The 27,979-nt window shown below is 41.9% G+C and overlaps 1 protein-coding gene across 2 annotated transcripts in view; it reads right to left on the bottom strand.

Annotated features, from left to right (window-relative positions):
* The window catches only part of psmd10 (proteasome 26S subunit, non-ATPase 10), a 43,634-nt gene that overhangs the window by 7,859 nt on the left and 7,796 nt on the right, over positions 1–27,979 (bottom strand). The window contains exons 2-4 of one of the 2 annotated variants that reach the window (XM_060832460.1): positions 22,855–22,953; positions 17,471–17,617; positions 140–306 (exon numbers count right to left, since the gene is read on the bottom strand). In XM_060832460.1, the coding sequence (XP_060688443.1) occupies positions 140–306; positions 17,471–17,617; positions 22,855–22,953 (413 nt within the window). The remainder of the gene's footprint in view (positions 1–139; positions 307–17,470; positions 17,618–22,854; positions 22,954–27,979) is intronic. The other variant, XM_060832461.1, reaches the window with a different exon arrangement.

Genomic DNA, 27,979 nt, shown 5'->3' with positions numbered 1-27,979 from the left:
ATAATAGTTATTGAATTATTAGTGATGTATGTAGAGGTGGAAAAAACAAAAGTTGTTCAGTTAACGCTTGATTTTCATTTTTTTTAATAAGTACTCTTAGCCCACATGAACTATGCCCCTTAAAAAGTGAGGTACTTACAGTGGTGTATTTCCCTCCATATCTTGGAGGTTTGTAGAGGCATTATGCTTCAGCAACAGCTGTACAAGGCGGAAATTTCCTTTGGCTGAAGCTCTATGCAAAGGAGTGGAATGGATATTGTCTGTAATGTTGGGGTCTGCTCCATTCTCTAATAACATGCAAGCAATCTACAGGAGACAGTGCGAATAGAAATATGGTTTAAGAAACAGTTTGTTTTATTACAATAATAAAAACAACATTGAACAGTTGTGACATTAAATGATGGAATACAAGTTTGATGCTACATTCTGCAGACACCCTTTATGGAACAGAAAAACAAATGCAGGATTTAATAATATCACTAGAAGTTGGCTGGCAAAAGATTTGCCTCACACGCAATTAAAGGGGATCCAGGAATACTTCTACAAGAATGAAGAAATAAATCATAACAAAAAGAGAATAGTCACCCCATAAAATTAAAAGTAATGCAACAAGCAGATTTCTGGTGTATTGTCACCATTAAATTGAGTAATGTTTAGTTACTTAGAAATTTACTCTATCACACCACCTACTCAATGGAGCAAGCAACTACAGGCAATTGTATATAGGAGAGCAAAATTGATTTTGGAGGGTAATTATTTGCAGACGGCACGGTGGCACAGTGGTTAGCACTGCTGCCTCACAGCGCCAGAGACCCGGGTTCAATTCGCGCCTCAGGCGATTGACTGTGTGGAGTTTGCACATTCTCCCCATGTCTGCGTGGGTTTCCTCCGGGTACTCCGGTTTCCTCCCACAGTCCAAAGATGTGCAGGTCAGGTGAATTGGCCATGCTAAATTGCCCTAGTGTTAGATAAGGGGTAAATGTAGGGGTATGGGTGGGTTGTGCTTCGGCGGGTCGGTGTGGACTTGTTGGGCCGAAGGCCCTGTTTCCACACTAAGTAATCTACAACCCATTTCACTTTCTCATCCAAAATCAAATTTGCTTAGGATTTTAAAAAAATCTACAACTTTAAATAATTATGACAAAATTGACAGTAGCAAGATATGTATACGCAGGTTACATTTACTATGCATTTAAACTAAATATTCAAATCAGCTTCTCCGATCTCTACAGTGTTGTGGAGATGCCAGTGTTGGATTGGGTTGGACAAAGTTAAAATCACACACCAGGTTATAGTCCAACAGGTTTATTTGGAAGTACAAGCTTTCAAAACACTGCTCCTTTTTCAGGTAAACTACCTGATGAAGAACCAGCAGTCTGAAAGCTAGTACTTCCAAATAAATTTATTGGACTATAACCAGGTGTTGAGAGATTTTAAACAATCTCTACAATATTGAACTGGCTGTAGATATGAAGAATAAATTCCAAGATATATGACGGATGAAAACTGTGCCTCATTACAAATAGTGCTTCAGAGCCACACAGTTTGAGTCTCTCGACAAGTCACAAGTTATGGTGCAATTTCCATGAGGATGCAAGTTTAAAATGTTGAGAATTACAGCCCAGATCTCTGCTGAGAACTGACTTAACAGATCAAAAGTTCTTCCGGTTGCTCTTCATGGAAAAAGGTACTGAAGTCTAGCCGCTAATGAATGCAAACTGAAGGTGGAAATTATGTTACATACCACGAATGGAGATTTGATTAGATGATCATTGTCACACTGATGAATTTAGTGAAGTTAGATGTAGATAGTTAGGACGATTGAGATTATTAATGAAACAATGATATGTTAATAAGTCTTTAGATCTCTGAACAGATGTTCCAGTGCTAGATTTAGAAGGATAAGCTTATCTTCATATCAAGTTGGGCATGGAAGGGACAGGACAAACATGTAAAATGTAAAGAAATATTCAGAATTAAATGTACTGGAGTCTTAAGTACAGATAGTTATAAGGTTACAGTACAATATACAAATTAGAGCTGGAGATGCTAAAGTTTGTGGTGGCTCATTATGTTTGCATTTTTCATGTAAAAATGAGGTCAATCATCTTGTAGAAAACAAATAGAATTAAATGGGCTGTGTGGTCACAGAGTCATCAGTCAACATATAGTTACAATGATCTGAATAAGATTAAATTATACCCTCTCAGCTGATAAAATTATCTACTGCTGCTGCCGCCGCTTGTAGCTACTCCTGTCATGAGGTCTGACGTCACGCTCATCTGACTTGCAGTACTCACACATATCCAAGAAGAATTGCAAGTTTGAGGACTGGGAGAATTTTACAATGCAAAGAAGGACAAGGCCCTTGCCCCATCAATAACCATAACCTGTGGCATGTACCTCTACCTTTCCATCGCTAAATTAAACGTAACTGAATTATGGTCACTCTCACCAAAGTGCTCACCTACAACTAAATCAAACACCTGACCTGGTTCATTATCAAGTACCATATCCAGTGTGGCCTCCCCTCTTGTCGGCCCTTCGACATACTGTGTCAGGAAACCCTCCTGTACACATTGGACAAAAACTGATCCATCTGACATTCTAGAGTTACAGCATTGCCAGTCAATGTTGGGGAAGTTAAAGTCCCCCATAATAACCACCCTGTTCCTTTCACTCCTACTCAGAATAATTTTGCCAATCTTCTCTTCCACATCCCTGGAACTCTGCAGAGGCCTATAAAAAACTCCAAGCAGTGTGACCTCTCATCTCCTTTTTCTAAGCTGGAAGCTTAATGCCTAGAAGCTTAGGCATTAAGCTTAAGTGATAGATGAGATTTCTAGTTACCTTTGACATTAAGGGTGTTAGAGATGGTGCAGCTGTCTAGAATCTGTCATAAATCTTGAACAATGGAGCAGTTCCAAATAAACAAAAAAATCAATGGAGCAGTCCTGAGGGGCTGAATGGTCTATTCCTGTTCCTTCATTCCTATTAGCAGACAGAAGCAGTCTGCAGCCTTTAGCTCAGAGGTAGGGTTAAGTGCAGAGAGCAAGCTAGCAGCCTCTGGCTGATGGAAATTAAGTGCAAAAGAAAGAGTGGGCAGCTTGTAGCAGTTGAACACAGTGCACAGATCATGTCACATGGGGTGGTGGGCAAGATATGTCCCTGCATAGCATGGTGTTCCGCCAACACCAGAGGTCCAGTGTGTGCTTATGATTTATATAGCATGCATATCACATGCGCTTGAAGACAATTGAAAATGTTTAAAAAGCCAAAAGGAAGGAGTGTTTAAATAAGAAAAAGTTGGGGGTGTGGGGGGTGGTGGCCACTATTAGTTGGTCCTATGCAAGTTGGCCCAACAAGTCCACACCGACCCGTCGAAGCGTATACCACCCAGACCCATACTCCTACATTACCCCTTCACCTAACACTATGGGCAATTTAGCATGGCCAATTCACCTGAATTACACATTTTGGATTGTGGGAGGAAACCGGAGCACCCGGAGGAAACCCACGCAGACACGGGGAGAATGTGCAAACTCTACACAGAGTTGCCTGAGGCAGGAATTGAACCCAGGTCTCTTGCGCTGTGAGGCAACAGTGCTAACCACTGTGCCGCCCAAAGTCTAGGGATCCACACTGCTGCAGTCCAAGGATTGGGTCTCAGTGCTTACAGTCAGTCAACTAAAAGTTGTTCAGGCCTGGCAGGCTTGTCACTTGATTTACACTGTTCACTACTCTGCATAACAAAATATTGTTTTAGATGTGGATATGATGTCCTCAGAAGGACTGTCCTTCTCAACATATCCATTCTCCTGCTCCTCAGATGCTGTCTGACCTGATGTGCTTTTCCAGCACTACACTTCTCGACTCTGATCTCCAACATCTGTAGTCCTCACTTTCCCTCAGGTTAAATCAGCCCAGTCATCTCTCTAATGATGCACAGCTCTACAGTCCCACAGGACTATGTTGACTACTTTTCAATGTAATTATTAGATTAGATTAGATTCCCTACAGTGTGGAAACAGGTCCTTCGGCCCAACCGGTCCACACCAACCCTCCGAAGAGTAACCCACCCAGACCCATTTCCCTCGGTCTAATGCACCTAACACTATGGGCAATTTAGCATGGCCAATTCACCTAATCTGCACATCTTTGGACCATGGGAGGAAACCGGAGCACCTGGAGGAAACCCATGCAGACATGGGGAGAATGTGCAAACTCCACACAGACAGCCGCCCAAGGCTGGAATCAAACCTGGGACCCTGGTGCTGTGAGGCAACAGTGCTAACCACTTATCTCTTGTGAAAGCTGAAATGACTGCATAAACATTACTCTAGACCAATATTTGAGACATAACAGTTGTGGTACACCACATAACTCTCCGAGATGGTAGTACGAAAACAATCCTTGTGCCAGAGACAAATATGTCCCCTTGTGCAGTACCAGCTTGTCACTTATCCAGAGGATGTTTCTGAGTGTTTGTACATTACTATCTCTTCAAAGCTTCAGAATGCTGGGAATCTTCACTGCACTCTTGCCACACCCAGGCATCCTCAATGACAGCACCGATAGTGCAATGGTCACTGATTCGTATGTCTGCTTTCGCCAGAGCATTGTGTAATGGTGAAAAAAGGAACAGTCGAATTACCCATTAGCCATCTCTCAACTTTAACGGTTATAGTATTCGTTTGAGAAACCCAGACGTAGGACAAACCTTTCTTTGCTGAAATGTGTGGAAGCATAACAGATTCCACCATCTATCCCATGACATGCATGTTGGGGGTGAACGATTTGGACATCCCAGGCCCTGACTCCTCACCTAAAACCTCACCTTTAGTCTCAGTGTTCCCAATGTTCATCTGTGCAATCTTTGCTCAATCTTCATGGATAGGTGGCTCCCTGATGGATGAAGCTAACTGCAGTCACCCGCTTTGTTGATTAGGACAGGGGAAATCAATATTTGATGATTGCAATGGAACACTCTTTTGCTGGTTGAAGATACTACACATTTTTAACAGTATTCCATGTAATCTGTGACGATGTGACATCCTGTAGAATGTTAGGACTACAGCAGACATTATACAGTGGAAGTGAACATATCCGTACAAAAGAACAGATTTCATTCAATGACTGAACAACAGTGTAAACAATTTGCTCTCAATTTATTTTTTGCCTCTCTCCAATTATGCAACCATTCCACGGTCACAGGAGCATGCTGGCAGACAGCAAGCTGATTTGAAGTGTGTCGCTTTCAACGCCACGGGTATCCAGAACAAGGTAGGTGAGCTTGAAGCTTGGATAGGTACTTGGGACTTCGTTGTTGTGGCCATTTCGGAGACATGGATTGAGCAAGGTCAGGAATGACGTTGCAGGTTCCAGGGTTTAGATCTTTCATTAAGATCAGGGAAGGTGTAAAAGAGGCAGAGGTGTGGCCTTGTTAGTCAAGGACAGCATAACGGTGACCAAAAGGACTTTTGACAAGTACTCATCTACTGAGGGTTAGAAACAGGAGAGGAGAGGTCACACTGCTGAGAGATCTTTTTTTAAAAGTAGGCCTCCGCAGAGTTCCAGGGATGTGGAGGAGAGGATTGACAAAATGATTCTGGGTAGGAGTGAAAGAAACAGGATGGTCATTATGGAGGACTTTAAACTTTCCCAACATTGACTGGAAATGCTATAACTCTAGTAGGTTGGATGGATCAGTTTTTGTCCAATGTGTGTGGGTGACACAGTATGTCGAAGGGCCGACAAGAGGGGAGGCCACACTGGATCTGGTACTTGCTAATGAACCAGGCCAGGTGTTTGATTTGGTGGTAGGTGAGCACTTTGGAGAGTGTGACCATAATTCAATTACATTTAGTTTAACAATGGAAAGGGATAGGTACACGCCATAGGGCAAGAATTATAGATAGGAGAAAGGCAATTGTAATGCGATTAAGCAAGACTTAGGATGCATAGAATGGAGTAGCAAAATGCAGGGGATGCAGACAATGGAAATGTGGAGCTGGTTTAAGGAACAGATATTGCGTGTCCTTGATAGGTATGTCCCTGTCAGGCAGGGAGGAAGTGAGAAGGTAAGGGAACCGTGGTTTACGAAAGAAATTGTGTCTCTTGTTAAGTGGAAGAGGGAGGCTTATGTAATTTTGAGATGAGATGATTCAGATGAGGCGATGGAGAGTTACAGATTAACTAGGAAGGATTTAAAGAGAGAGTTAAGTCGAGCAAGGAAGGGACATGAGCAGTCTTTAGCAAATAGAATAAAAGGAGAACCCTAAAGCTTTCTATAGGTATGAGGAATAAAAAGATGACTAGGATATGAATAGGGACAGTCAAAGACAGAAGAAGGAAGGGGTGTGTGAACCCTGTGGAGATTGGAGAGGTGCTAAACGAATATTTCTCATCTTTTCCACTCAGGAAAAAAGGAGAATATTGTAGAGGAGAAGACAGAGATACGGAATATTAGCCACAAAAAGACACGACCCTCTCTCCCTCGTAGCCCTACACACGAATGAAAAAAAAACACCATTTCGACTGGGACAACACATCTATCCTGGGACAGGCTAAGCAAAGACATGCCAGAGAATTCCTAGAGGCATGGCACTCCAATCACAACGCCATAAACAAACACATAGATCTAGATACCATCTATCAACCCCTCAGAAAATGAACAGGAAATGGCATCACCACAAACCCCAGGAACCCCATCCAGGACAAACATATAAATAGAAAGCAGGAGACAACAGCTTCGCTTCACTTGGAGATCGCCACTGATGATGCTACCTAGCCAGATAATGAAACGCCTAGATATCAAATCTACAGCTCAGCGAGCAAACCTACACCCTAAACTATTAGACTAGAAAGAATTAGGTTAGTGTAATGGAAAATTAACAAAATTTAATGCTTTGTTGAATCTTGCAATCAAGGAGACAGCTTGGTTTTGCTGAACTTTGCAAACATTCAACCTGATCTTGCAAGCAGTCGAATTTAGCAAAAACTAAGGGAAACATAAAGACAGTAAGCAATTATATCCACGGCAAGGGAATGAGAAAATAAGATGTTTCCCAGCTCTTGACCTTGAGCATATAATAAGAATAGTATAAAAAGAATATGTAAAATTTGTTCAGGGCCCTTACAAAAGGCACTTTTGCCAAGTGTATTGGCCTGCATGCAGAGGTTAAAAAAAATGAAGTTTTTTCTTTGCTCTTGCTAGCATTTGAGTTGAATTGATTTAATTTGACGACAGTTAGTAAGGAGCAGGTATTATCAATTCTAGAAGATGTGAAAGTAGTTAAATCCCCTGTGCCAGATGGGATTTATCTGTGGATTCTCTGGGAAGCTAGGGAGGAGATGGCTGAGACTTTGGCCTTGATCTTTGAGTCGTCTTTGTCCACAGGACTGAAGGATTGCAAATGATGTGCCCTTGTTCAAGAAGGGCAGTAGAGATAACCCAGGTAATTATACACCAGGGAGCCTTATATCTGTTGTAGGAAAAGTTTTGGAAAGGATTAAGAAATAGGACTCAATCATCTCGTAAGCAACAATCTGATTGGAGATAGTTAACATGGTTTCGTCAAGGGCAGGTCTGAGTTTTTTTTGAGAAGGTGACCAAGCACGTAGATGAGGACAGGGCAGTTGACGTGGGGTACATGGACATCAGTAAACGTTCCACATGGTAGACTTTTGGATAAAATGCAGAGGCATGGAATCGAGAGTGATTTAGCAGTTTGGATTAGAAACTGACTTTCTGAAAGAAGGCAGTGAGTGGTGGCTGATGGAAAATATTCAGCCTGGAATCCGTTACCAGTGGTGTGCCACAAGGATCTGTTTTGGTACCACTGCTGTTTGTCATTTTTATAAACTACTTGGGTGCAGGCATAGGTTGATGGGTTAGTAAGTTTGCAGATGACACTAAAGTCGGTGGAGTGGTAGACAGGGTGGAAGACTGTTGCAGGTTGCAGAGGGACTTGGATAAACTGCAGAATTGGGCTGAGGGGTGGCAAATGAATTCAATGCAGATAAATGAGATGTGTTTCAGGAAGGCAGAATACTGGGTCAATGGAACTATTCATGGTAGTGTAGATATGCAGGGGGACCTTGGTGTCCAGGTACATAGATTCCCTGAAAGTTGCCACCCAGGTTGATAGTACTGTTAAGAAGGCATACGGTGTGTTTGGGTTCAGTGGTAGAGGGATTGAGTTCCAGAGCAGTGATGTCATGCTGCAACTGTACAAAGCGCTCGTACAGTATCACTTAGAATACTGTGTACAGTCTGGTCACTCCATTACTGGAAGGATACGGAAGCACAAGATGCAGAGGAGATTTAACAGGATGTTGCCTGGTCTGGAGAGAAGGTCTTATGAGGAAAGGCTGAGGGACTTGAGTCTGTTCTCATTAAAGAGAAGGCAGCTAAGAGGGGATTTAATAGAGACATACAAGTTGATCAGAGGATTAGATAGGGTGATAGTGAGAGTCTTTTTCCTAGGATGATGACGTCAGCTTGGATAGGGTGATAGATTTAAGACAGATGTCACAGGCAGGTGCTTTACTCAGAGAGTGGTAAGGTCGTTGAAAGCCCTGCCTGCCAATGTAGTTAACTCCACCACATTAGGGGCATTTAAACAGTCCTTGAATAAGCACATGGATGATGATGGGATCGTGTAGGGAGATGGGTTAAGAAAAGTTTACAGGCCAGCGTGTGAAGGGCCTGTTCTGCACTGTATTGTTCTATGTTCCATGTCACGTTGAAAGTCTGATTTCTTCAGCTGGGACGGAGGGAGCCTGCTGAATGGTAGATCCTGTTGACTCTGAAGACATGGGCAGTTGCCCCCCTAATGACTGAAGTCTTTGAGGCTCTGTCTCTCAGAGTTTCCTGCCCAGATACAGGAACATCCTCCTCTTTCTCGAATTGCTTGAAGCACTGGAATCACAGGTAGGAATGTGGAGAGATAGGGCATTTCTGGAATGTCCCAAGAAGCAGCTGCTGCTGAGATGTCAGTCTGTCATTCCTCCTCATCCTCCCTGAGGATAACACCTTGTCTCCTTGACAGGAATGGGCACCTGAAATGATTTTGATGTCTGTAGCCCCTCTCTTACTATGCCATTGATGCTAGATTGCAGATCCAAATGCATATCCAGCAGCTACTGAACATTCCATTGGTTTTGGGCTCTAAGGCAGTTAGCCTCTTGATATGCTAGAGGCACCATAGTAATGAGAATGTCTATGAATTTCTCTGCTTGCTCCAACCAATACACTCACCTGATATTCTTGTGCCTCTCCCTCCAGTTTTACCATGTCACATATGGTCAGAACAAGGGCACACATTTTGCATGGGGGCTGAGCAAGTGCATGGTCTCTGGCAGTCTACTATGACCTCCAGAATGTACCTGATCTTCTCTGGTCAGCTTGTTAATCTTTGTCCTTAAAGAGGGTTTAGCAGTTTGACGTGCACCATCTTGCATTGTTCTTAGCCTTTTGGTACTGTTATGTGCCAATTTATTTGGTACTAAAATAAAAGTAACGATTGGTTTTTCACCCATTCCATCACATATCAATGTGAGGTGATGACAGATGCCCAGTGTGTAGGCAGCTCAGATGGCAGGAAGCATTAGTTCTTTAAGAGAATGAGTTGGGTTGTGAGTCTTTTGAGCACACAGCATGCATGAGGGTTTGGAATGCAGAGTAGCAGATTTAGTGAATGACAGCCTTGTGATTAAGAGGTAGCAGAGAGAAATTGGTGCCACTTAGTCTTACGGGCACAGGAAATCATTTATATGTTCACCTTATGCTCCTCATGATTTCGTAAACTTATACAAGGCCACCCCTCAGCCATTGATGCTCCAGGGAAAATAGCTCCAGTCTATTCAGCCTCTCCATATAGTTCAAACCCTCCAACCCTGGCAACATCTTTGTCAATGTTTTCTGAACTCTTTCAAGTTTCACAACATCCTGCCTACAGGAGGGAGACTAGAATTGTATGCAGTATTTCAGAAGTGGTCTAACCAATGTCCTGTATCGCTGCCACATGAGCTCTCAACTGCTACACTCAATGCACTGACCAATAAAGGCAAGCAGACCAAATTCCTCCTTCACTATCCTATCTACCTACAATTCTACTTGCAAGGAACTGTATTTCCAGGATGGAGTCAGAGAGTACTATAACATGAAAAGAGGGTATCAAGCACCTATTCACTCTGACTCCATTTCACAGCACTTGGCCTATAGCTTTGCTTGCTATGGTGTTAAGTGTTCAGCTAAACACTTCTTCAATGTTGTAACATCCTTCCACCCTTTCAGACACTGAATTCCAGTTACCCACCGTTCTCTAGGTGAAATGATTTCTCTTTAATTCCCCTCTAATCCTTTTGCCCTGTATGTTAAATCTATGCCTTCTGGTAATTAACTCTTTTATATTAAGATAAGTTTCTTCCTTTCTCCATTATCTCTGTTCCTCATAATTGGAAACATTGCAATCAGGACCTCCCTCGCCTTCTTTGCTCAAAGGAGAACGACTCTAGCCTATAACAGTCCCTCGTCATAGCTGAAACACTCCAGCCAGTGCAACATCCTCCTGGTGCTTCTCTTCTGCACCTTCTTCATTGCAATAACATCCTTCCCATAGTGTGGTCACCGGAATTGGACAGTGCTCCAGCTGTGACCAATGACATGTCCTCTATTTCATAATCTCTCACCTTTTGAATTCTTTGCCTAGCAAAGGCCAGCATCTCAAAAGCCGCCTTAACACTCTGGCCTGTTGCCTTCAAGGATTTAAGGAGATGCTCACTAATATCCCACTGATCCTCAATTCTACCCAGGGTCTCACTATTCACCATGTACTGCCATACCATGTTAATCCTCCCAAATGCATCAATGTCACGTTTTTCAGGGTTAAACATGATCTGCCACTGTTGTGCTCATTTGACTAGCTTGTCTTCCTGTGGTCTAAAGCTTTCACCCTGGTTATTCACACCACTCGTGTGTGTCAGGATAAAACGTTCTGTTTTTACTCAAACTTCCTATACATGAAGTATGAGTCAAATAGTCCACGAGTGGGTTGGGGAAATCATCATCAAACCAGTGATTAATGCAATTCAAAGTTACAACTATTAAATTCTGACTCTGAGGGCATGCAATAATTGTGTTATCTTACTTTTATGGTTTGCTGGGTTTTATGGACATCACCATCACTAGAAGAACTGCAAGAAATCAAGTTATCAATAGTACAGTGGGAGGAAGAGAAAGAAATTCATGAAAAGAAGCCATCAATAATAGGACAGCAGGGCATCCAGAGAAATAAAAAAAAAGTTTAAAAGGAATAGAGCAGCCTGCAAGGGCAGTCGGAAATATCAAGATCAGAAAGACAGTAGAATCATCAGTGTAGAAAGAGGATTTTGTTTTGATCATTATTCTAGGAAACTTGTGCTATACTCTCTCAACATTCTTTGCTTAGAATTCAAAAAAATATTTTAAACACCATCACCATTACATCTAGTTTTCTATATTTTATACATTCAGATTAATATTTGATTAGATTGTTAAAGTATTGAACTTAACATTTTGTGAATTGGAGCCTTCAATTCTGTTCTCTTTTGGCATAAAATGTCAGGTGAATAAACTCATTTGGATTGACACTGAATTGTATCCCACCTTGGTGCTCATTCCAACTTCTCAATATCTACTTAGTTATCATTAGCAACCTTGAGAACTGCAGGATGCTATCTGGCATTCTAAACAGAAGTAATCCCTAAACAGATCCATGGAGTACTGCCACCCACTTCAAATGACTGAGAAAGTAGCCCTAATTTAGTCCTTCTAACCAGTTTTCAGTCTCATATGCCACTGTTCCTTCAAGTCCACACCCTTTAAAAATTCTACAGTCTTCTGTGCAGCTTTTTTCTCATTTTTTGGAATGTCCATATCCACCAACTCTGTATCCTTGGCAAATAATTCTAATCAAATTCCTCTAATACAGTTTGCTTTCTGAAATTTAGGTTGGCTGCTCTAATGATTGTGATTTTTGTCTGCACTTTTTTTGTTCCATGAATGCCAATTGATCTAAATATCAGAGTCAGCTCTGTGCATTTTTTTTTAGAATGGATACAAAGGCAGTTCACGAGTTTTGAGAAGATTTGTAGCTCAGGTTCAGGTTCTGGATGTAGGCTTGCGCGCGAAGCTGGAAGGTTAGTTTTCAGACATTCTTCAGCGAGCCTTGGAATGAAGCACTGATAGAAAGCAGGCTATACTATTTATATATTTGAGTTTCCTTCAGTTGGTGATGTCATTTCCTGTGGTGACATGTCCTATGGTGATGTCATTTCCTGTTTTTTCCCCCTCAGTGGGTGGTAAATGGGATCCAAATCAATGAGTTTGTTGGTAGAGTTCTGGTTGGAATGCCATGTTTCTATGAATTCTTGTGCATGTCTCTATTTGGCTTGTCCCAAGGTGGATGTGTTGTCCCAGATGAAGTGGTGTCCTTCCTCATCCATATGTAAGGATACTAGTGAGTGTGGGTCATGTCTAACATACCATGCTTCTACAGATTACCCAAAAATTTACAAACCAGGAGCCCCCCTCTCAGACCCATAGTCTCGTTACCTGGAACACCAACTACAGATTGGCCAAGGAGCTACATCAAAGACTAAAACACTTAGTAGAAGACTCACGCCACTCCACCTAATTCCTGAAGACCAAAGACACCAAGATAGAAGAGGATGAAATAATTGTCTCCTTTGACATAACAGCCCTGTTCACATCCATCAACATCAACCTGGCCAAGGAAACCCTGATTACACTATTACAAGAACCAAAGACACACATGGCAAACACCGCCAAATTCATCAGCAAGGACAGTATTGTCAAGCTAGTGGACCTATGCCTTACCACCCACTTCACCTTCAACAACAAAACCTACAGACAAACTAACCGAACACCCATGGGATCTCAGATATCAGGATTCTTAGCAGAGACAGTAATGCAGGGACTTGAAGCTCTGCCAACCATCCAACCCAAACTTTGGGTCCGTTAGGTTGATGGACCACCAATAATACCCTTACAGAATAAAATTCACTAAAGAGGAGGAAAACAACAACAAGCTGCCATTCCTACGTGCTGCAGTAGAACAAATAGCCAATGGGGAACTTCAAACCAGCATCAATAGGAAAACACCACAAACGGACCAAATATTGAACTACAGAAGCAATCATCTCAACATCCACAAATGAAGCTGCATTAAGACATTATTTCAATGAGCCACCACACACTGCAGCACAGAGGAACTATGCAGAGCAGAGGAAAATCATCTGTCCACAGTGTACTCGAAAAGAACGGGTGCCCAATAAATATAGTCTGCCAATTCCTGAAGTCCAAACCCATGCAAGCAGATAAAACATGTCCAGGAACCCCAGCCACTCTCCCGTACATCAAAGACATCTGCGAAATGACTGCCAGACTACTCAGACCCCTTGGCATCATAGTAGCCCACAAACCCACCAAAACACTAAAATAGCAGCTAATTAACTTGAAAGACCCATAGGCAACAAGCAAAACTAATGTCATCTACAAAATACCTTGCAAGAACTGTAACACTACTTTGGACAAACAGGCAGAAAACAAGCCACTAGGATACATGAACATCAACTAACCTCAAAAAGCCCTGACCCTCTCTCACTAGTATCCTTACATACAGATGACGAAGCACACCACTTCGAATGGGACAACATACCCATCTTAGAACAAGCCAAACAAAGACATACACGAGAATTCCTAAAAGCATGGCATTCCAACGGGAACTCTATCAATCAACAAACACGTTGACTTGGATCCCATTTACTACCCCCTGACGGAAAGAACAAGAAATGACATCACCATATAAAATGATGTCACCACAGGAAATATCACCACCAACTCAAGGAAACTCAAACATATAAACAGAAAGCGGGCTACACCACCAATACTTCATTTGGAGGCTCACTGACGATGATACCTGGCATGGTGATGAAACATCTGAAAATGAACTTTCCAGCTCAGCGAGCAAACCTACATCCACAAAAGACAGTTCAGTTAGAATATCTGAAATCACTGTCTAATCTTGTCAACGTACTACAGTAACATAAAATATCCAATGGGACAAATCAAGGAGGGCTCAGGGTAGAAAATGGGCATTCTCTTGACATCCCGGTCAACACTCCTCCCTCAAACAATACAAATATTACAATGGGGTATGTTGTTTGCTGCCTAGAAGGTGCCACATTTGCTTTCACAATACTGACCATTTTTAAAAGTAATCCAAAAGATCACAAAGTATTTTGGCATTGTGCTTAAAAGTTCAATACAAGTGTAGCCTGAAGATTATCTCAGCTCACTCAATGTTTATAGAACAAGCGACTTTAGGTAAAGACCAATCTTGATTTAGTGGAAGAATTCTAGATTGTATATAACACGATAACGATACTTACGGCCATATAAAATTGCCACAAGAGATCCACTTGCAATAAATCTTTAAAAAGCTCAGCAAAACAAACACACAGGAAATAATCTTAAGAATACTGGTCATTTATGATATGAAGTCTGAAACCAATTTGCAAAGTTCCTTAACCAACCGGTAATGAAACCATTACTGACCAGAAGTGTTGCTTCCTTAGCAAAGACACTTTGACCTTTAAAATAGTATATGGGGAAGTTGAGCTTATATTCAAACTAACATTATCTGGCTAATTGTGAGCAATATCACTTTTTCTGGATGAAAAGTTTGCCAAGCATGTATTTGTTCCTTCATTTCAAGAACATAATGAAAGGTCTTTGTAGGTACAAGGCCAAACCTCATGCTTCTACAATGAAAGATAGGGAACATGCAAAGGAGGAGGAAGCTGAAATTTAAAAAAAAATTATGAAGCAACATCTACCAGTGAAGACATTTGGATAAAATCACTTCAACATACCTGTAATTAAAAAACCTTTTAAACACCATATCGGGTTCTTCACGAAATGAAGATATAAGTACAGTTTATGACAGTGGGACACAATAAAATAATATATATAGCATTGCGATACTGATTGCTGTAATGTTTCTGCAAATAGCCTGCAATGATTTAAGCTTCTCAAGTTCAATCAGGTTACAATTATAGGCATTCACCGATGCTTACAATTGCTAAATATTTTAACGATTGACAGTGACAGTAGCTGTAATTCTGGATTGCTAAAGAGACAAAAGATTATCAGAGGTGGGAATATAGAGTTGAAGTTAAAGTCAGATCATTGCTTTGAGTGGCAGGGCAGGCTTGATGTGACAAGTAGCCTACTCTTGTTCATACATTTACAGTGATTCTGTGATACACCACTGCCAATAATCAAGACGGAACATTGCATGGAACAAAGATTATGTCAGGCCCCTTGTATGTTAATGATCTCATTAATGTTCTTAGAAAATGTCCAGGCAGATACTTGGTGAGGACCAGGAATGCAGTAATGCCGTTATGACTGAGTAGCACATAGACATGTCAATTTGCTCACACATGCTAGATGGCTACTTAGCCGAATATCAGAGGGCTGTAGATATTTGCAAGATGCATTTGATGGAAAGGAAAGCTTCAGTGGTTAGGCCACAGTATAACTTTAGATGGGAGGAAGTTGTCAAATCTAAACATTTTCCGCATGATGTACAAACTAAGCCAGATTTTATCTTGTACCTAAAAAATGTTAAGATGGTCAATATATATGTTTGGTTAAAGGACCACTGTGAATGCTTCTGAATTCTAAACTTCAGATTGCTTTGACATGTTAAACAATCATGTCAGAAACATGATCCATTCTGTAGGACAGACATTACCAGAAAAGACAGACAAGAAATTAATCCTGCAAATCTACATTGCTTTGTTTATAGTGATCTGATCAAATCAAGGAGAAAACTACGAGTACGTCAGCAAATAAGCAAGCTCAGCACAACACCAAACATTTTCAGAAGCCACATTGAAGCGTGTGGAATGAGAAATCGACTTTAAACTGGTTCTCGCTGAAGGATCAAGTACTTCTTAAAAAATGGTAACATACCCATTTTATTGCAAGATTTGCAATAAAAAGGACTAACAGATTCATTAGATCACAGCACAGCATTGAGTACAGTTCTGGGTGTCACACTTTACGAAGAATGTGAACACATTAGACAGAGCACATAAGAAATTTATGGGAATTTGGGAGATATTGGGACTATTTTGCTTGGAGACAAGGCAGCCAAGAAAAGTATTGACTGAAGTTTTCAAAATCATGGAAAGATCTGGTTAAAGTGAACTTGGAGAAATTGTTCTCACTCGTAATAGGATCAAGGATAAAACAGCACAGATTTAAAGTGATTTGCAAAAGAAATAAATAGGAGGGGAATAAAAAAAACTTATCCAAACAGAAATTGGTGAGGGTCTGAAATGCATTGCCTAAAAGTGTTGTACAGGCAGGTTCAAAGATTTCATGAGGCATTAACTGATCATACATAAGTTAATGTGCAGAGTGGTGGGAAAGAGCAAGAGAATTGCACTAAGTCACATGATCAGAAAACTGGCATAGATACAAAAGGCCAAATGGCCTCCTCCTTCAGCACTGTAAAGATACCGCCAATTCAAATAAGAGTTCAAATCTTACCAAACTAGGGATTATCCATATTAAATGATAAAAGCATGTATCAGTAACTCTAAAACCACTCAATTATTCAATATGTCTACCTGGTTCACTACTGCCCTTTTGGGAAGGAAATTTCACCATTCTTATTCGGTTTGGCCTGTGAGCGACTCTGGACCATGTTGGACTATACCTGGTGTTGTGTGATTTTTAAACTTTGAACAACAATGTGGTTCACTCTGAACTGCCCTCTGAAATGGGTTAGTAAGCCCATAATTGGGAAGATGACTCATCACCCTCTGCTCAAGTACTGAATGGATTTTCAAACTCTTAACATTCGCTTGTATCTGAGTTTTTCTTTTTGCTGCTGTTTACCTATTATTAATTTATCTATGCTACTTAACTATGTGATCTGCCTGTATTGCTCGCAAAACAAAGCTTTTCACTGCGCCTCGGTACATGTGACAATAAATTCAATTCAATTCAAAAACCATTAAGGATGGGAAATAAATGATTGGCCTTGCTAGCGACATCCATATCTAGTGAATTAACTAATAGCAGGAATTGCATATAATTGCTCTGTCCTGTAAATGCTTTCACCAAGTAAAACTTAGCAACTCTACTTGAACATAAAACAAACTGGCGTTGCATAATGATATTTATGTCTTTTGGACCCGGGATCCATTTACATGAATGCAACAAAATGGTTTAAATGGAAAGTAAAGATAGATCAAAATGCTTCAATCCTTAATCACAAACAAGCACAATGAGTATTGACTGCATGAGGATGGATGAACAGAAGAACAACAATAAAAACTGAAATTTAGACAGAAATGGCCGCATGTTGAAACAGTAATTCAATACCTCATAACGGTTTCGAGATGCAGCATAATGCAGTGGCGAGCAACCATTCTGATTGATAGCATTGACTTGTGCTCCTTTGCCAATCAGCACTTTTACGATTTCCTCTCGACCTGCCGATGCAGCGATGTGCAGGGGTGTCCAGCCAACCTGCAAAATCAACATTGCCAGAACACCAATTTAGGCACTCAGTCATATGAGAGTATTAGGAAACAAAATGCAGCACCTGAGGGAGGGGTACATCATTTAACAGAACAGATCAGATCACCTTCTGTTTACAGTTGTGAACTGTCCTGTGAATTGCCAACATTTACATTTTCCATCTGTTTTCCAACACTTCCATATTTTATTATTTAAATGAGTCTAATAGAAATTATAACAAAGAATTGAAAATTAGTACTATTTAGAGGCAGATTTTAAAACCTAACCCCAAAATGGAAGATCAAGACTTCTCTGCAATCTGTCCTGACAACACGATTTCATTTGCATGAGCACCCTCTTATGGTGTAAATGTAGACAATAACCTAGGCGATTCTTTCTCCTTAACTGGACACTTTTAAGAGGAAATTGGTTTAGACTTTATTGCCAGTAGAGAAACAACTGGGAAGATATGAAAGGGTACGAGTGAAATATTGCATATATTAGTAGTTTTTGAAGGGCATACGACTTTTTTTTCCCCAAACACCAGTTTACTTGGTGCAAATTGCCACTTAGCCAGCTCACCAAGAGAAATCATAAAAATAGTAACATTGGAAAATAGATGCCTGATACAGGAAGAGCAAGATTGCACTTCAGAAGTTGGAATTAAAGGATATTAACTTAGCACAGTAAAAGAAATGTTATGCTCCAACTCAATAAGTTAAGCAGTGTTATGTGATACTGTTGGAAACTGGAAGTATATTTAGTTTCTTAGTTTCTAATTTGATTTGTGATTCACTTTAAAAAATAACTAACTTGAACACGGAAACAGAACCTTGTCTCAATCTCTAAAGCCTGTTTTGGGATTTACAAAAATCATGGCTGATTTGCGAATTAATTCCATATCTCTGCTTATGACTCAGATTCCTTAATGTCTTAGATTCAAAATAAAAACTGATCAAACCTCAAATGTCATTTATGGAAGAGTGTTGCAAACTTCTGCCATCCTTTGCCTGCATTTACTGTTTCCTAATTTCACTCCTGGGCGGTCTCCCACTAAATTTAAAACCATATCCCTTTTACTCAACCAGCAGAAATAATCATTTATCACTGTTTTCTTTGTAAGTTTATGCTTCCAAATATACATTGTCTATCACCTAGATTAATATCCTCAGCATGTCTGGACACATGGTTTTCCAACGCATTGCCAAAGTAGCAAACCAATATTAAAACTTGAAGGCTCCTGAACTGCCCTTAGAGTAGCATATCATTACATGATGTCAATTAAAGCATCGAGTAAAAAATGAGGTCTGCAGATGCTGGGAGATCACAGCTGCAAATGTGTTGCTGGTCAAAGCACAGCAGGCCAGGCAGCATCTCAGGAATAGAGAATTCGACGTTTTGAGCATAAGCCCTTCATCAGGAATGAGAGAGAGAGCCAAGCAGGCTAAGATAAAAGGTAGGGAGGAGGGACTAGGGGGAGGGGCGATGGAGGTGGGATAGGTGGAAGGAGGTCAAGGTGAGGGTGATAGGCCGGAGTGGGGTGGGGGCGGAGAGGTCAGGAAGAGGATTGCAGGTTAGGAGGGCGGTGCTGAGTTGAGGGAACCGACTGAGACAAGGTGGGGGGAGGGGAAATGAGGAAACTGGAGAAATCTGAATTCATACCTTGTGGTTGGAGGGTTCCCAGGCGGAAGATGAGGCGCTCCTCCTCCAGCCGTCGTGTTGTTGTGTTCTGCCGGTGGAGGAGTCCAAGGACCTGCATGTCCTCGGTGGAGTGGGAGGGAGAGTTAAAGTGTTGAGCCACGGGGTGATTGGGTTGGTTGGTTCGGGCGGCCCGGAGGTGTTCTCTGAAGCGTTCCGCAAGTAGGCGGCCCGTCTCCCCAATATAGAGGAGGCCACATCGGGTGCAGCGGATGCAATAGATGATGTGTGTGGAGGTACAGGTCAGATCCACACCCCCCACCACTCCCTCGTCAGATCCACACCCCCCACCACTCCCTCGTCAGATCCATACCCCCCACCAACCCAACCTCCACCCCCGGCACCTTCCCCTGCAACCGCAGGAAATGTAAAACTTGCGCCCACACCTCCACACTCACTTCCCTCCAAGGCCCCAAGGGATCCTTCCATATCCGCCACAAGTTCACCTGTACCTCCACACACATCATCTATTGCATCCGCTGCACCCGATGTGGCCTCCTCTATATTGGGGAGACGGGCCGCCTACTTGCGGAACGCTTCAGAGAACACCTCCGGGCCGCCCGAACCAACCAACCCAATCACCCCGTGGCTCAACACTTTAACTCTCCCTCCCACTCCACCGAGGACATGCAGGTCCTTGGACTCCTCCACCGGCAGAACACAACAACACGACGGCTGGAGGAGGAGCGCCTCATCTTCCGCCTGGGAACCCTCCAACCACAAGGTATGAATTCAGATTTCTCCAGTTTCCTCATTTCCCCTCCCCCCACCTTGTCTCAGTCGGTTCCCTCAACTCAGCACCACCCTCCTAACCTGCAATCCTCTTCTTGACCTCTCCGCCCCCACCCCACTCCGGCCTATCACCCTCACCTTGACCTCCTTCCACCTATCCCACCTCCATCGCCCCTCCCCCTAGTCCCTCCTCCCTACCTTTTATCTTAGCCTGCTTGGCTCTCTCTCTTATTCCTGATGAAGGGCTTATGCTCGAAACGTCGAATTCTCTATTCAATTAAAGCATCTGCCCATTATCCCTTCACTCTACCTCCTGTCAGTCAATTTTCTAACTAGGTCAACAATATGCCTTCAATTCCAGAAGTTTCAAAGTTACCAACAGTCTGCCATGTCAGCTTTTAATCCAATAACTTTCAGAAATCCATATAAATGAGAGAGTCAAAGATATACAGCATGGAAACACACCTTTTGGTCCAACTCATTCATGCCAACCAGATATCCTAAATTAATCAAGTCCCATTTGCCAGCACTTGGCCTGTACCCCTCTAAACCTTCTCATTCATACACCCATCAAGGTGTCTTTTAAATGCTGGAATTGTACCAGCATCCACTACTTCCTCTACCAGCTCATGCTATTCATGCATCACCTGCTGTATGAAAATGTTGCCCCTTCTATCCCTTTTAAATCTTTCCCTCTCACCATAAGCTTTTGCCCTCTACTTCTGGACTCCCCCATCCTGGGGAAAGATATGCCCCTCATGATTTTAAAGCCTGTATACGGTCACCTCCCAGCCTCCAATGCTCTAGGGAAAACAGCCTCAGCCTATGCAGCCTCTCCCTATTGCTCAAGTCCTCCAACCCTGGCAACGTCCTTGTAGACCTTTCAAATTTCACAGTATCCTTCTTGTAGGAGGGAGACTAGAATTACACATAACATTCTAACAATGGCCTAACCAATGTCCTGTACAGCTGCAAAATGACCTCCAAACTCCTATACTCAATGCTTGACCAGTAAAGGAAAGCATACCAATTACCTTCTTCACTATCCTATCTACCTGCAATGCTACTTCCAAGGAATTATGAAACTGCACTTCAAAGATCTTTTTGTTCACCAACTCTCCCCAGGACCTTACCATTAAGTGTATAAGTCCTGCCCTGATTTGTTTTTCCAAAATGCAGGGTCTCAAATTTATCTAACTTAAACTCCATTTGCCACTCCTCAGCCCATTGGCCCATCTGATCAATATCCCTTTGTACCACTGCCCTTCCAATTTTATGTGGTCTTTCCCTAATCCATCACTTCAATTACCTATTCAGAAAATTTAATCAGGTTTCTAGGGCATATCCTACCTTTACAAATTCACACTGGCTCTCTCTGATCAGCAGGACATTTTCAAAATGTTCAGTCCTTTAGTTGTAATGAAAGACGCTAGCAACTTTCTAACATTAGATGTTGGACTAACTGGTCTGAGACTCTCTGGTTTTCCTCTCGCCCTTTCCCAAGTAGCAAAGTAACATACACAATTTTGCAATCTAAAAAGGATCCAACTAGATAGAGCCTCATCCATTTCCTTCTCACATTCACCTCAAGATTTGTTTTTTTTAGTGCTAGTTTTTAAAAATCCATTGTTATGTTGCTTTCAACTTGTGAGAGTTCCTGTCACGATCAAAGGTGCTTGGGATATCTAGTGCACTGACCCTTTCAGATGCAAACTAATTAAGTTTTTATTTTCACCAACAATGTCACCATTAATCGGAGTTTCAAGTGGACAACATTGCTGCTGGTCACTCTCTTTTTCTGAACGTAGTTGAAAAAAAACTTTTCACCGATTCTGATGTCACTTACACTGATACCAAAGTGAGTGTCAATGGTGATGGTGTGGAGCGGAGGAAGGTGATGTTGATGAACTGATCAGTTCAATCAAATTCAGATGAGGATATGACAATTGACGATGCATCATTTGTCTGAAGTCATTAATCTCTGTGTCACTGCATCCAAATCCTCAAAGCAATACTGCTGGCATCCACTGCAATGGCTAGTATCTTTCTGGTGAGCCTCCTTGTCTTCTGGTCATAGAGTGCCCATCTCCTCCTGTAACTATGCCCCCAATACATTTTCAGAGAATCTAGAAGGCTGTTGTCTGCTATGCTGTGCCATTTTATTATCTTTTGCAGATCAAGTTCACTTTTAAATGACTTGCAGCTCGAATCAAAATAAACTTCCCTTTTTGGAGGTACACACTACCTTGAACTTGTGCTAGCCTCTCCGTTTTGCTCAGGTACGCAACCACACATAGCATGAAGCTTGCATGCATCCTACCTCATGAGCACTTAATTTGCAGCAATTGCTTCTGTGATTCCCATACCCACCTCCAGGCCTTAGTGAGTTTCGTTATTGATATTTTTATATGGATTATACATTAACTGAAGAAATAATTTAGAAATTCACAGTCCCACTGATTTTATGATGATCATGTAACCTGTGAAAACACAGGCCTGCATATTTTCATTTAGGCAGCACCCTCACTGGAATACAAAAAAAAAGTTCCTTATCATGCGAAAAACTGACGAGGACAGGTGACAGGAACCATGTCCAGAGTGTTAAAGGTTAAGAACAATCTCAAGTGAAAGAAACAGGTAGACAGCCAGACATTTGGAATGGTGAAGAGAAGCTGAGCAAGGATAAGGCAAGAAACAGTTACAAATAAAGAGGTGACTTAGCAATGGAAAGTTCTGACACAAGAAAAAGCAATTTAAAATTAACTGCAACAGTAAACAATAAGAAATAACTTGAAGAATTAACCAACTCTACTCACATCATCTTTAGGATCTACAGGTACTCCGAGACTTAACAGAAAGTCTACAATGTCTTTGTGCCCGGCTGAACATGACCAATGCAACACTGTCCTATTATCCTGAGCAAACATGAGAAGGAAATATAAAATTATTGCCATAAATTGTTTTTTGAGTCCACAGACTTCACATAAATAACCTTCACCAATTTATTATAAATCATTTTAAAAGGACACTGAAGCTAAAAATAGCCAGTAGTTGAAAAGCAGAATATGCAATGAAAATAAATTAGAGCTTCTACTATCCTTTTCCATAGCTCAAAGCTACAACACATGTAAAATGCACGCATCATAACTTACGACTCCTAGGAGTGGTGAGTACAATGGCTGTAAGGCAGATCCACTTGCCGATTCAAACTAGAGAGAGTGAAAGAAACAGCTGGTGGTGGTTTTAACCCTAGAGTCACCACACCTAAGGTACAGGGTGAGCTTGAGAAGGTGGGACCTTTATGGTGACCTCAGTCCGTGCGTGAATTGAACTTGTGCTGTTGACATTATTCTGCATCACAAAACAGTCATCCAGCCAAATGAACCAACTCAACCCCTTCAATATATAAAATAATTTTAAAATGCCGGAAGTACTCAGTATCTATGGAGTAAAAAACACAAAAGTTATATCTGAAGCTCAATGAAGGTATCTCTAAATAACAGATTATGACTAAGGTTTAAGAGTCCATTATCATGTAGCTGTGGGTAGGTTCACCGAGCTGAGAGGTTGATTTGGAGATGTTTTGTCACCTGTCTAGGTGACATCTTCAGTGCTTTGGAGCGTCCTGTGAAGCGCTATTGTGCTGTGTCTTCTGGAATGTATTTGGTTCTGTTCCTGCTACTTTCAGTTTCCAATTCCAGTTGTTCGGCGTAGTGGTCGGTATATTGGGCCTAGATCTTAATGTTTGTTGATTAAGTCCATGGATGAATGCCATGCTTCGAGAAATTCTCTGGCTGTCCAATGACCATTGTGTTGTCCCAGTCGAATTTGTCGTCCTTTTCATCTGTGTGTATGGCTACTAGGGACAGCTGATCATGGTGCTTGGTGGCTTGTTGGTGTTCATGGATGCAGATTGCTAGTTGTCTGCCTGTTTGTCCTATTATAGTGGTTTATGCAGTCTTTGCATTCGTTAGTCTTGCACATGATGGGTATAGGGTCTTTTGTTCTGGCGAGTTGTTGTCTGAACGTGGCAGTCGGTTTATGGGCTGTCATGAATTGGAGTGGTCAGAGAAGCCTGGTTGTTAGTTCTGAGATGCTTTTCATATAAGGTAGTGTGGCTAGCATGTTGGATTGTGGCATGTCCTTGTTGCATTGTCTGTTTGCTAAGCATCTGTGGATGAAGTTACGGGAATATCAGTTCCTAGTGAAGACTGTGTAGAGGTGTTCTTCTCTTCACAGGTTGGGAGTGTTGCTGTGTATTATAGCCATTTTGAACAGGGTCCTAATGCAACTCCTCGTGTGATCGGGTGGTTACTGTTGTAGTTCAGGATCTGGTTGGTGTGAGATTTTCTTGTACCGAGGAACCTCGATTATCCGAATACTGGATTACCTGAAGGAGATTTCAAGGTCCCAATAGAAACACTACAAAGAGATGTTTCCAAAACCGATTGCGTCTTTTGTTTAGAATGTTCAAAAACGAACTTGGCTCAGTGAAATGTTGCCAGGAACAGTCCTGGACACCGACGGGAGCCCAAGCACTTTCTCCAAATGACTGACTGCCCACCCTCTCTCACTCTCTCCTCACACCTTCCCTGGAGTCCTACACGGGCGTGTACCCTGAACCCCTCATTCCCCAGGTAATCCCTCCAACATTGGCGGGTACAGGGCAATGGTGGAGTGTGTTATGTGTTGTCTGCGCGTTTGCTATTTGGAGACTCACCACTCCAAAGGCAGCAATAGTCTCACTGTTGGTGTCCAGTCCAGCTCCCGGGGTTGGGGGCGGAATGTTGGTGGGGGCAGGGGCAAACGGGGGGGTGGTGTGGTTGGATGGGTCAGGTTGGACAAGTTTGGTGGTGGTGGGTGGTGGGCAGGCGGATGGCCAGGGACGAACTGGGTGACACAGTTGGACGGGGCTAGGAGTCGGGCGGGGGTAAGGGAGTGGACGCAGACGGGGTTGGGGGGGGTAATCAGTGGCTCATGCATGGTGTGCTGCTGCCTACCCTCCTGAACAGGGAGTGGACTTAGCAAGTACTCAATCCCATTGAACTGACTGGGGGTGCGAGGCTTCAGCAGTGCTGCAGGTCCCTTACACACAAGTGTGTGTCTGCTCAGAAACAAGCCCCTGAGACAGCGAGAGGGAGCAAGACAGGCAGAAAATGTTAACTTTAGAAAACTGAGCCCCAGGGAAGAGGCATTGAATCAATTAACTGAATAATCAATTATTCGAACGAAATAGTGCCTGCCCATTTCACTCAGGTAATCGAGGTTCCTCTGTACATTCTTGTAGTGCATTCACCATTCTGTGTTCTTTCTACCATCACATCCAGAAATGGGAGTTGATTGTTTCCTGCTCTCTCATAAATTTGATCCCTATGAGCATGGTGTTGATAATCGGGTGTGTGTTCTCGATCTCTGTTCTCTTAATGATATCAAAAGTGTTGTCTGTGTATCTGATTCAGCGTTTGGGTATGGTTTGTGGGAGGGCTGTTTGTTCCAATCTTTGGATTACTGCTGCTGTGAGCCCGGAGATAGGTGAGCCCACTAGTATCCCATTAATCTGTTCATATTTGGTTGTTGAACGTGAAGTGCATCGTCAAGCAAGCACAGGTCTGGTTTAAATATGTAGACCTTGTTGATCGGTTCCCCGTCATGTTGTCTGTTCGGTTTGTCCAGGAGGTTGGCTATTGTCTCCCTAGCTAGAAAGTTTTGTCAATCGAAGTAAACAGCGCCCTTACATCGAATGAGACCATTGCTTTGTCCTTGTCTATGTTTAATGCTCTTGATGTTGTCTAGGAATTCCTGTGATGATTGTATAGAGCTTTTGGACCTGCTGATTGGAAGGTTCAATTTTTTTGGGAGTTCTTTTGCCACTGTATGTGATGGAAGTGCCACCAATGGGTCCAAGTTGTATGTCTGGTTTGTGTAGCCATAAAATCTTGGGGTGTTGTGACCTTCTGGTTTCATCCTTTGTAAATCAACCCTGGCTATAAGTCCATGTTTTTGTAGGTTCTGTAGTGTGCTGTTTATTCTACAGAAACACACAAGAGAAGCTGCATTAGGATCCTGTTCAAAGAAGGCTACAACACACTGCAGCACTCCCAACCTGCGAAGACAAGAACATTTCTACAGGGTCATCACCGAGAACGGACACTCCCACAACTTAATCCGCAGATGCTTAGCAGACAAACAACACGAGGACATACCACAACACAACGCACAAGCCATGCTACCTTATATAAAAAAAACTCAGAACTAACAGCCAATCTTCTCTGACAACTGATTCATGTCAGCCTCGCTCAGACAACAACTCACCAGAACAAAAGCCGCTACATCCATCACGTGCAAGACTAAGGTTCCGTGCAAAGATTGCATGAACTACTGAAATAGGACAAACAGGGAGACAACTAGCAATCACATCCATGAACACCAATTAGCTACTAAATGGCATAACCAGCTGTCCCTAGCAGCCAAACGCACAGATGACAAGGACCACAAATTCCACTGGGACAACACAACAATCATATGACAAGCTAAAGAACTTAGGAGGACAGCTAGAGGATTTCTAGCAGCATGGCATTCAACTATGGACTCCATCAACAAACATATACACCTAGACCCAATGTACCAGCCACTACAACGAATGACTGGAACTGGAAACAAGAGGAGCGGAACCAAATAAATTCCAGATGACAGTATCGCAGCACTTCACAGGAGGATCCAAAGCACTGAAGATGTCATCTAGACAGGGGATGAAACATCTGGAAATCACCTTCCCAGCTTGGCAACCAGCACCCAAGCTAAAGACTTTTATACAAACCTTGAAGTCCATTATCACATTGCAGTTTGGGGATCTTCCTGTGTGCAGATTAGCTTCACTATTCTTACACAAGTGGTAAGACATGAAAAGTCCTTTATTGGCTATAACATGCTTCGTCATAACTTGCTGTTGAGAAAGTCACTATACAATTTCACATCTTAATTTACTTCTACAAATATAACCAGTGGATGGTTTACATCAAATCTGGGAAAATAAATGGGGGCTCTACGTAACTTCTCACTCAAAACATGCACCAACAACAGTGCAGCACTCCTTCAGTATTGTGCTGAGTTTTCAGGCTAGGTTACATTTAAAATGTCTTACTTTAATCATAACCTTCAGATCAAGCAAACCTTGCAGCAATCAACAACAACCTTAATATCTGTGTAAAGAGTCAACCAATTGTTTTTGGAAAAAAACTCCTTTACTTTGCCATGTCACATATCACAGCAGAAATGCTAAGAGACATCAGGAGTACTAAACTGATGACAGTCCCAGGTATATATAACTCAGAGGCAAATAAATATAAAATCCTTGCACAACTGAAGGAAACAAAAGTTAGTTATTAGAATAGCTAAGAGCTTAATGAAGAGGATAATACATAATTCTGGCGACAAATGGTAATTTTTTTTCAGATACTTTGGGAGTCAAAGCACTAATAAAAGTTGAAATAAAGCCATTGAAGTTCTTCTTGGGGTAAAAAAAAGCATATTGAAGATACAGCAGTGATGTTTAAATATTAGTCTTTACTGCTGTGGATCATTAACTACAAAATATGGAATGCGCTGTAAATAAAATTTATATATTGTAAAATAGAGTCACAGGGCTGTAGTTTAGGATGTCATAGCATGCAGGAACAAGGAGCAGACTACTGTCATAGATCATCGCTTAAAGCAACGATGTTCTTTCTTGCTGCCAGAATTTAAAAGCACTCCCTCTTCACCATTTCCTAGGCAACAAATTAATTTGTTGAGAATCATACAGCATTGAAACAGACCCTTCAATACAACTCATCCAAGTTTACCAGTTTCCCAAACTAAATTCATCCCATTCACACGCCTTTGGCCCATATTCTTGTAAACGTTTCCTATTCATATATCTGTCTAAATGTTGCAACTGTAGCT

The sequence above is a fragment of the Hemiscyllium ocellatum genome, chromosome 11 (genome assembly GCF_020745735.1).
Source record: "Hemiscyllium ocellatum isolate sHemOce1 chromosome 11, sHemOce1.pat.X.cur, whole genome shotgun sequence".
NCBI classification, from domain to species: Eukaryota; Metazoa; Chordata; class Chondrichthyes; order Orectolobiformes; family Hemiscylliidae; genus Hemiscyllium; species Hemiscyllium ocellatum.
The sequence above is the reverse complement of the archived record's forward strand: the minus strand, read 5'-3'. Positions and strand labels throughout refer to the sequence as shown.